Source organism: Arachis ipaensis, chromosome B08 (assembly GCF_000816755.2).
Source record: "Arachis ipaensis cultivar K30076 chromosome B08, Araip1.1, whole genome shotgun sequence".
NCBI classification, from domain to species: domain Eukaryota; kingdom Viridiplantae; phylum Streptophyta; class Magnoliopsida; order Fabales; family Fabaceae; genus Arachis; species Arachis ipaensis.
This window is the reverse complement of record NC_029792.2, coordinates 112304981-112316959: the sequence shown is the minus strand read 5'-3', so window position 1 is coordinate 112316959 and position 11979 is coordinate 112304981. Positions and strand designations below refer to the sequence as shown.

Genomic DNA, 11979 nt, shown 5'->3' with positions numbered 1-11979 from the left:
ATTGTTTAACATTTTTTTGAAAATTAGAAATTAATGTAATGGTGAACTCTGGTATATGTTGTTGTGTTTTTTCAGATGAGTGATTGGCTGAGGCTTATTTTTCACCATGGAAGGAGGTTCGAGACCCAAGTTTCTGATGGCAGATTTGTATACACATCAAGTCACACAGATGAATGGCTTAGAGTTGATGCAGATTACCTGGACGTTTTTGCCATAACTAGTTACTCTAAGGAGTTGGGCTATGATAAAGCTGATACTTGCTAATACTTGGACCCTAAAGATGGTTTAGAGTACGGTTTGAGGAGGTTAAACCTGGACCAGGATCTAAGGGATATGGTTAGCCTCTGCCGCCAAAATGGTAATGTCATCCATATATATTTTGAACATGGTCCCTCTGTCCCTGAGTTTATAGATTATATGGAACTGTCTGATGATGATGGATGTGTTGGTGGAGAAGGTGACAAGAATGACTTAGAGCAACATGATTGTGTTAAGGAAACTAACATAACTCTAAGCCAATTGTGTGCCCCTATTGAGCAAGAGACTCCAACACCCCAACCCACACCGCAGCCCACACCCAAGTCCACACCACAGCCCACACCACAACCCACTATTAGCATGCCCTTATCACAACCGAATCCTATTGCTCTTAAAAAAATATTCATCAGCACTAAGCCGTTGTCTCAACCAAATCCGATTACACCCACTCTCCTAACTCAGAGAAAAACAAACACAAAAACTACACAAACTATTCAGAGAAATTCCACCACCAAACTAACAAAAAAATTTGGTGGCTTCAAATTTAACACTTCAACAAAGTCACCTAGAAAACCTGTGACAAAATCTACTAGCAAGAAGACACCTCGAACGCCAATCATTGGGGTTGATGGTGAATCATTCGATTCATATGAATCTGTAGAAGATAACCTTTACATGCCACATCTGCAATTTTTAGAATCTAGCACTGAATCTGAGATAGAAACATCTAATAAAAGCAAGCTGCCAGTACTTTAAACAAGAAAAAAGAAAAAGTTGTACAAGAAGAAGAGTTAATCCCCCTGATGACTCGAACTTTGAGAAGGATGGAGGATATGAATCAGATAAAAAGAGTCTTAATAATTTATTTAGTTGTACTTTATGTTATTTTACTAAATCATATTTGTTTAGATTTATTTATTGTATTTTATTTAGTTTAATTTAATATAATCTATATTTTATTAAATCATATTTGTTTGGAGTCATTTTATTTATTAGTTTATTGTACTCCATGTTCTTTTGCTAAATCATATTTTTTTGAACTTATTTATTGTATTTATTTAGTTTAGTTTAATGTAATCTTTGGTTGTTTAAAGCATACTTGTTTGGAGTCATTTTATTTATTTAGTTTAGTGTACTCTATGTTTTTTTGCTAAATCATATTTTTTTGGACTTATTTATTGTATTTATGTAGTTTAGTTTAATGTAATCTTTGGTTGATTAAAACATATTTGTTTGGAATCATTTTATTTATTTAATTTATTGTACTCCATGTTCTTTTGCTAAATTATTTTTTTGGATTTATTTATTATATTTATGTAATTTAGTTTAATGTAATCTTTGGTTTGCTGAACCATATTTATTTGGAGTCATTTTATTTTTTTAGTTTAGTGTACTCCATGTTCTTTTACTAAATCATATTTGTTTAGATTTATTTATTGTATTTATGTAGTTTAGTTTAATGTAATCTTTGGTTTGCTAAAGCATATTTGTTTGGAGTCATTTTATTTTTTTAGTTTAGTGTATTCCATGTTCTTTTGCTAAATCATATTTTTTTGAAGTTATTTATTGTATTTATGTACTTTAGTTTAATGTAATCTTTGGTTTGCTAAAACATATTTGTTTGGAGTCATTTTTTTTTAGTTTAGTGTACTTTATGTTCTTTTGCTAAATCATATTTGTTTGGACTTATTTATTGTATTTATGTAGTTTAGTTTAATGTAATATATAGTTTGCTAAAGCCTATTGTTTAGAGTTATTTATTTAGTTTAGTGTAATTTGATAAGCAGGTTCATTTTCGGGTGACTCTTGGAAGTCAGATGAGTTGAGGACTCCACCAAATTCTAATGACAAGGTAGACCCAGTTGTGAATCCAATTTTCAATGATGTTGCCAAGTTTGGCCAGGTCAGGTTGGAATTAGGGATGGAATTTACAACTAGGGAAGCTTTCAAGAAAGCTGTTACAAACTATACTTTATAAGAGGGAAGAGGAGTAAGATATTCAAAGAATGACACTACTAGAGCTAGAGTTGTTTGTAAAAATGAAGAGTGTCCTTGGTTAGTCTATTGTTCTTATAACAAAAGGCATGCATGCTGGCATATTAAGAAATTTAATGATGACCATACTTGTGAGAGAATAATAAAAAATAGGTGTGCAACTAAGAAGTGGGTTACTGAAATCCTAATAAAAAAGGTAAGGAAGCAACCTACTTTTAGGCATTGTGAGGTATTTGACTATTTCAAGAGAAAAACTAGAGTTCAATTGTCTAGGACCAACATTACAAGATCTTTAGGAGATGCTAGGAAGATTGTGAGAGGTGATAAAGCATCCCTGTATGCCAAGTTTAGCGATTATACAGAGGAGTTGTTGAGGTCAAATCCAGGATCTACTGTGAAACTAGGTGTAAATGCACAACCTAAGGGAGACCCTATCTTTCAGAATTTTTATGTGTGTCTTCATGGTTGCAAGCAAGGGTTTGTGCATGGATGTAGACCCTCGATTGGTTTGGATGCAGCGTTTTTGAAAACTTTCTATGGAGGATGGCTAATGTGTGTCGTGGAACAAGATGCAAACAATTACATCTACCCCATAGCATGGGCTATTGTTCCTGTTGAGAACACAACAACTTGGAAGTGGTTCTTGGAACTTTTACATGAAAACATTGGTTCCTATCAGGAGCATAACTGGTGTTTCATGAGTGACATGCAAAAGTTACGTATAATGTACTATATAGAAGCACGATATATGATATATTGGACTATTTAGATTTAATGATGGTTCTGTTAGGGACTATTTGGATTTAATGAATGTATAGTCATGATATATTTTGAGCATTAGGCACTTGTGAATTCTGAACTGGTACCATTCTCATGGCCATTCTGAACTGTTACCATTGCCACTTGTGAATTGCAGGGACTCATTCCGCACTTGTGGCATAACTTCCAAAAGCGATGGAAGGACAAGCACATGAAATCATTGTTGTGGGCATGTGTTAGAGCACAGACAGTTCCAGAGTTTAACAAAAGCATGCAAACCCTCAAGACTATTAATGTGAAGGCATGGGAGTATCTGGACAAGATTCCTAGACAATCCTAGACCAGAGCACACTACAAAGACACCCCAAAGAACGACAATATATGCAACAACATGTGTGAAGTCTTCAACTCAGCCACCAAGCCATATAGATCAAAGCCAATACTTACACTATTGGAGGAAGTTAGGAGGATTGCCATGACAAGCATGGCCAGAAACAAACTCAAGCTAGCCAATCATATTGGACATTTACCACCCATACAACAAAGTAGACTTGCAAAGAAGAGATATTTCAGTAGATACCAAACAGCTATGTGGTCTGGTGATGCTGTGGAAGTCATGTTTGAAGTTCATGGGGAGCCTCACAATGTGGTAGTTGATTTAGGAACTCACACATGGAGTTGCAAGTCATGGCAGCTATCAGGTAATAGACATGTAGATTTTTTGGATTTATTTTTCTAAATACTGCAACATATTCACTTAATTATCTTTCTTTTAGGATTACCTTGTCGTCATGCCATCGTGGCTATTGCATGTATGAATGGTCGGCCTGAGAACTATGTTCATGCATAGTTGACAATGGGATCTTACAATAAGACATATGAGTTTCATATCAACCCGGTAAGAGGAGAAGAGATATGGAACAAGTCTGAGTACTCTCACTACTTATCCCCGGCAAGACCAAAACCACGTGGGAGACCAAAGCTCTATGCAAGAAAGAAGGATGCACATGAGGCCCCTGTTGGAGGCAGTCAAGAGAGAAAGTCCACAAAATTAAAGAGGCAAAATGGCAAGTTCACTTGTGAAACTTGTGGCAATGTTGGTTACACTACAAGGGGGTGCAAAGTTGCAAAAAAGCTAAAGGCAGAGGAGGCAGCAACAGCTGCAGAACAAGCTGATGATGAAGCTGGTGAAGAAACCCCACAAAATGCTCAAGTTGGTGATGAAGCTAGTGCCCAACAAGGTACTGTTGTAGAAGATGCTGCTGCTCAAGGTATTGTTGTTCAAGGTGTTGTTGCTCAAGGTGCTGCTAAGGTAATTTATGTTACTAAAATTATTTACAAGCCACAATTTGAACAATTTTATTGAGTATTATGATCAATTATTACTATTAATATTGTAAATACTAGTATTGTGGTTGATTCCTATTGTTATGATCGACAGTTGCCCAAGCGGAAGATAACTAGGCGAAACAAACTTCCAATTGTCAGGCCATCTATTGATGCAACCAGTTCTCCAAAGTCAAATATTGGTGTTGCTGATGTGGTTTCAAGAGAGACAATGGAAGGAGCAAGTGCAGGAACATCTGAAAAGATGGAAGCTTTGTTGAAGTTTGTTCCAACACCTGGATTTAAGGCACCAAGAAAGAAAGCTTGATGATGTCATGAAGACTTTATTTGTTACTTTATGATAGTCAGAACAATTTGATGTTCTTGGTTTTAATTTGCGTTGTGATGGATTAAGTATGAACTTGTATTTTGTTAGTGTTTGTTCATAGTGGTATGGCCCTAACTATAAACTTTTGGCTTAGTTTATATTTTGTATTTTGCACTATGCTATTGCATAATTGACACTATTATGTGCTTTTGTTAAGACAACACCATTGTCATGGTTATTATAATTATAATGATATATTACAAGTTGATTTAGCTAAAGATTTGTATTTATTAGCTTTATTTTGTCATTATATTATCTTTCATTCAGGTTAATCCAGGTTAATGAGATACAAAGTTGAGAGAAACCTAACTTCATTCATTTATAATCATAAATCATTACATAATGATCATGGACACACTCACACTATGCTATTTTTTAGCTAAAAACCAAAACAACCAAATACCAAAACCAAACCCAATAGTTATTACAATACACAACAACAGCAACATCAGCATCTTCAATGTGCTAATACTACTCTTTAAAGATCCTATTCTCCAATTGAGTTCATTAAAAATTTCTTGTGTAACCTGAACCACACCTTGTTCTTCATATCCATCAGCCCAACGAAAGAAATTACAGTGAACTCCAAACTACAATAATGCAAAAAGAAACATTAAACTAACAATCACTAAATCATCATTTTAAACCCGTATCAACTTAAAAATTCCATTAAATAGAGAATTTTACCTCATAGTTGGGACACCCATGAAAACGTCTTCCTGGATTCTCTGGCGTCGCTGAGTACTTAATCACCGTACGTAACCCACAATTGCAGAATACACCGTTCTTACCCCTGGTTCAAATTTTCCGGTTATTGTAGTTTCTCCCACTAGAGTTGTTCTTGCTTGAGCTTCCTTGACTTCTATCACCACCGCCCATCATGCCTCACCCAAAAGAGCGACTTTTCAGAGCTTCACAAGATGAACAACAACGAGAAAGAGAAGAGTGAAGACGAAGAACAAAGATGAACAACAACGAGGAGGAGAGGAGTAGAAGCAAACAACAAAAATGAACATTTGGGGAGTTAGGGTTTTATAAGTGTGAATGGATCAATTTGGGTGTTTTAATCAAATTTGGGACACCAATTTGAGTTGAACTCATCGTGTGTCCACATCAGCCCACAGTTAAGTGCCAACTTTGCACTTAACTGTATACCTCAGTGTCGTTAAAACGTCTCTTAACTTTTGGACCAACGGGGATTCATGATTCTGAGAGTGGAGGACTTATTTGGTCATTTTAAAAAGTGGAGGACTAATCTGAAGCGAGTTGGAAATTTCAGCGACTAAATTGGGCATTACCTCAATAATCAAATATCAAGTATGCTATAATCAAACATGTTGTAATATCATATTTTAAAACCTGAGCATAATCAAACAGACTTCAAATCATATTACAAATATCCAATTATAATTAAACATGCCAAAGGTAACATCAACTATGCTATAATCAAACATGTTGTAATATCATGTTTTAAAAACTGAGCATAATCAAACTCATTCAATATAATAATCAAACAGACTCCAACTTATATCACAAAAATCCAATTATAATCAATTAAAAATAAAATTAAAAAAAATGATACTGTAACTCATATCACAAACAAATTCCAACTCATTTTTTTCCTCTTATGAAAATTAAAAAGAAAAAAAATGTTCTTTCTTTTCTTTCTCCTATTTTAAGAGTGATCCATAGTTCAAAGATGGTTAATGTATAAGGCCCACTTGGTAAGGCCTGGTTTAAGTTAATCCTATAACCTCAAAAAAATTATTAATCTCACAAAAGAATGAACTATACAGATGGATAGCGTTTATAGGTAGGTATACATATACGATACTACTAATTCACCAATTACCATTACCTATTACAATAACTACAATGTAACATATTATTCCTATGCAATCCATCACCAAACTGCACACTTCCAAGTGCTATGTTGTATATCTAATCTTAGAACACTTAGCTACATTGACAGTATATATTTCAGTTTCATCATAAAATTAAATGCCAAACCCTTGAAATAAAAGTCCTAAGATAACACAATGCAAATATATGCAATAAAATCGATGGCAATGCTAAGTATTTAACTCCACAATCATGAATATCTCGATTCAGATGCAAATTAAAGCTTGATAGTGGATACACATCTCCTGAAAATGCTTGTATAGACACCAATCTATAGAATCATATTCATGCAAAAACTCAAAAGAATAATCACCAGAGAACTCATTCATGTATATGATTCAACCTCAAGGATCAGAATTATTTCTACCAAAATATACCTCCTATATTATTAGATTCTTAATAAATCAAGCTACTCAATAAAGTTAAACAAAACAAACTAAATATCCAAATTTCACATAACACGCACAAAAAACAAAAAAAAATCAAGATAATGCAGAAAGTAAACTCATGTGTTGAAAATTTCAGAGAACTAGAACACATAGAGCTATCAGCTAAGTTGAAATTTTTAAAGTAGAATTCAAAAACCGAAAAAAATAAGATAACACTACAAACATTAATCATCCGTTCCTGCTCATGATTGTGTAATCAAGCTGAAGAAGCTCAAAATGAATAATCAAAAGCACAAGGAGTAGAAGCTTACCTTGCAGAATCAAACAAGGAAAATACAGTCAAAGAAGTTCACGTCTGAGACAGAGAACACTGCACCTGAGACAGAGGAAGGAGAATCGCAACCATGGCTGAGAGAGAGCAAAGGAGAATCGTGTCAAACCGGAAAGAGAGCAAAGGAGAATCGTGTTGCTGAAGAGAGAGGGAAGGAGAATCACGCTTGAGACTGGGAATGAGGAAGTAGAATTGCATGAGAGTGACAGTGAGGGAAGGAGAAAGAGGGAGCTAGGTTTCAACGCGTATAAAGAGTGAGGGTGAGGCTTTGATTTTTAATTTTTTAATTTTATTTTCGTATACGTATACAAATACGGTGGCTGGAAAAGAGAATTGGCATAGTCATAAATGTTAACTAAGTTGCTACGTACAATAAGATTTATATCTAGGCTTCATTATAAAATATGATAGAAGTTTTAATATATTTGAATTAATTACAGCCATCAATTCAATAAATTAATCACTTAATTCATCTACTATTCAAGAGTTTAAACTAGTTCAAGACTACTAAACTTAGAAAATGACAACTACTAAACTCAAACTAAAGTTAGCAAATTTTCCGGTGTTAACCCAACTTAAAAAGAAAAATTGTATGAACTAATATCAAGTACATACATTCGAAACTCATCGTTAAAATAGAACAAAATTTTTGTTTTTGTTAACATATATCTCTTGACTTTTTTTACTCTTGACTTTTTCTTGATTCCTCACATAAACATTAACTGAGCCTTTTTCTTTATAGAAAGAAATAGACTATAAAGAAAAAATAATTTTTTCTATGCAAGCATGGAGAAGAAAAGACAGCTTCAAAGAGAAAAAATGTTGTTGAAGATGCTCCCTTTTCTTGATTTTCAACTTTGGAAGAATGACAACTGGACCATACCTACAACCTCAGAACTGAAAGAGTATATCTCCGATAAAGCATATAGAATCATGATTCTCCAAAAGCCAATATTAATGGCATCAGTCGCACATGATAACAAGCATATAAACAAACATTTCAATTTCAAAACCAACATTCCTAACAAACAAGACCACAACGTTCAAACCGATTACATATCAACTAGCTCCAACCCCTATAAAAGGAGAGAGGAATCAAATGAATCCATCAGAAAAATAACAGAGAGAAATCTTCCTAAAGAAAAGTATTATTCTTTAATAACATCGCTGACTTGGGCATCAGAGTCTTTCCTTGCAGGATCCCCGACGCTAGGAAAAACAGAAGAGGTAGATGAAGATCAGCTACGCCGAGAAATCCAGTGCTCGTAGAGTTCGGAGTATACCTCGGCTGAACTGCTGACCAACAAAGAATAAAGTGGCACCCACCGTGGAGCCCGAATAGACTAACCCCACTTAACTTTCTTTATTTCTTATTATTATCTCCACGCTTTATTTTACAGGGACCTCCAGTATGATTGACAACAGAATCCCACAATTAACACAATCGGAGCTGTTAGCCCAAAATGCAGAACTCCAAGCTGAGATCCGAAGAATAACTGAGCTCCTAGATCAAGAAAGGAATGGAAAACATAGTGTTGGGGACCCCAAAAACACAAGCCGGAAGGACTTGCAATCTCAGGATCCAGAGGAGGTGACACCTCCAAAGGAGAAGAAGACTATATATAACCCCTTCTCGGAGGATATCATGAAGTTCCATATGCAAAGAACTTCGTATTGCCGACTACAGTGAAGCCGTACGAAGGCCTTGGAGACCTTCACATCCATGTCACCAAATTCCAATCTACGATGTTTTTTAACAGTGCTTCTGATCCTTTATTTTGCCGACCTTTTCAAACATTCCTAGATAGTACTACTTTACTTTGGTTTTCTAAGTTATCTGCAAGTTCCATTTCTTGCTTCAAAGACTTGGCAGAATCCTTCACCAACCACTTTGCAGCCTCAAAAATATACGTACACAATCAGATTACCTCAGTACTAAAAGGCAAGATCAACATGAGAGCCTCAAAGATTATATGACACAATTTTCCAAAGCAATCATGGAGATCCCTAATCTTAGCCTAGATGTCCATCTACATGCACTCAAAAGTGGCTTTCGTTTTGGAAAATTTCAGGAAATCATAGCGGTAACCAAACCGAAGACACTGGCAAAATTCCGAGAAAAAGCTACAGGGAAGATGGAGATTGAAGAACTCCGTGAGGATCGGCGTTTGGAAAAACAACAACCTCGCCGAGAGGAGAAATGGCAACCCAAGCCTCAAAACAAATATATTAAAAAGCCTTTCAAGGTAACTCCAAAGTTTGACACCTATACCTAGTTTAACACCAAAAGAGAAGACATCATCCAGGAAATACTCAATGCTAAAATCATCAAACCTCCAAAAAAGGCTGGGACCTACAAAGACCAGAAATACGTGGACAAATCTAAACATTGTGCTTTTCATAAAAAAATATGGCCGCACTACTGATGAATGTTTGATTGCTAAAGCCCTTTTGGAGAGGCTAGCAAGACAAGGCCTATTGGACAAATATGTTGACGGCCGTATACTACCAGTACAACTGAGGACAGCTGTCAATCAGCCTGAAAACATAAATGCACAAGAGAAGGCAAAATATCAACTACCTCAGACGCGAGGTGTAATTAAATGTATTTCAGGAGGATTTGCAGTGGAAAAACTTACTGGCTCGACAAGGAAAAGGACATACCTAACAATGTTAGTGGTAGAAGGAAACCCATCCGAGATTACACCAGAGTCATCAATATCAAACATCACTTTCGAACATTCTGATTACCAAGCTGGAACAACAAATTTGGATGATCTGGTTGTCATCTACATCCAAGCTAGCGACCTTTGGTGAGAAAGGTCCTCCTTGATCCTTGCAGTAGCCCCGACATTTTGTTTTAATCCACCTTCCAGAAAAAGAAAAATAAAAAATAAAAAATGAGCACCACTCACATATATACACCAAAAACAATTTTTCTTAACGATTATGCGTGAAAATATAATAAGTGTCCTCACTTGTGTTTTGGTCCCTCTAATCGGTTATTTTACTTTTACATAAAAAAAATTTCAAATTTTTGAACCAAACCCTATTCATAAAATTGATTAATTTGATTCATTTTAACCGATTATTTTACTTTTACATTAAAAAATAACCAGATTTTTTAACAAACAAAATATTGACTTTGACACCCAAACTACCCGAACCACTTCCCCAACTAATGCCTCAGTCACGACTCCAAACTGGCCGCAGTTGATGCACATCAGACAGTTCAGACTCCATGGCCATGAATTAAGCTTCCTAATATCTGCATTTATCTCCTATACGCATCGAACTCCGACAAGGCCGACAACAAAGACGACGAGTGGGATCCTTTGCGCAGCAAGCTCCAACGAGGTCAGTGACAAAGAGCCGAGCAAGCTCCTCTGAGCAGCAATCTCTGAGGAGTCAGATAACGAGCTCCTCTGTGCAGCAAGCTCCGGCGAAGTCAGCGACGAAGATAACAAGCAAGCTCCCCAACGCAGCGATCTCTGACGGGGCAACAACAAAGACAGCGAGATGGGTCTTCCAAGGTCACTCCAAAGCGTCCGAAATGAAAAAGAGCCAAAATTAATCCATTAGAAATTATTATTGGAGATATGAAGTCAAAAACAGAAGCACTTTTTGCTCCTGAAATGATCCAACAATATGCCATTCAAGATGGAGAATCCGGCCTTGAGAATTTGTTACAAAATAATGGTGGAGATATACCCACTGGCGAACTTGTTAGCGTGAAATCCAATAAGAGTGTCGTCAAAGGTGGAGGAGCTTTCAACGACTGAAGATGGTGGCGATTCTGCTGCGCCTTTCTTCCCGGTTTCACGAACCAGAGCGGAAGAAGGGTGACGGTCGCGATAGAGCTCCAAGCACCAGCAACTTGGACAGGGCAACAAGGAAATGAATTGTGACATGGGCGGCGGCAAATTGCAGCGTAGCAGAGCTTCCTGGAGAAGATGAAATCGGTAGCAGCAGCAAGGAAGAAGAATCGGCGCAGAAGGGGAGGAATTATGATGCCGCTGAGAAACCGAAAGTGATAACTAGACTCCGAAAACGGCGATGGACCTCGGACAAAACAGCATCACCGCCGGCGAAGATCCAGGCAAAGGCGAGGAAGCAGGCAAATGCAGGTAGCAGTTGGATGGGAACCGGCGAGGAGGCAAGTCGCATATTGGAGATGAAAGAGTTCTCTCATCGCATTTCCGGGTCTCTCATCCAAATCGCTCGGTCGGGTCAGGCCATAGGGTTGGGTCCAGTTTTCTTTGGTCTGGGCCAATCTGTTGGCCTGACGCCTACCAAAAAAAGATAGGGTCTGTGCGGTGGACCTTCATACAACTCCAAAAAAAATCACATTATATTATATTATACTAAAAAAAAATTAGGATGAAGATGATAATGGTCTTTGTTGGACTTAAATTAAAATTTATTCGAAATAACTATATATATAATGAATGATTTTAGACAAAAGAAAAATAGTGTTAATGTTTTTACTTTTTTGTTTGAAAAAAATAATACAAGTTAATTATGGGTCTAGTCAAAATAAAGAAAGTGATATTTTAATTATATCCTTGATCTTTTAGAATATTAAAAAGGTTGATATCTGACAATTTTTTTCTAATCAATATCAAATATCT

General features: G+C 36.2%; 1 protein-coding gene across 1 annotated transcript; it reads left to right on the top strand.

Annotated features, from left to right (window-relative positions):
- LOC107611407 lies at positions 334 to 3352 on the top strand. The gene is made up of 5 exons (XM_016313334.1): positions 334 to 457; positions 2046 to 2161; positions 2501 to 2943; positions 3044 to 3065; positions 3170 to 3352. Exons 1-5 carry the CDS (start codon positions 334 to 336, stop codon positions 3350 to 3352), a joined length of 888 nt encoding a protein of 295 aa, XP_016168820.1.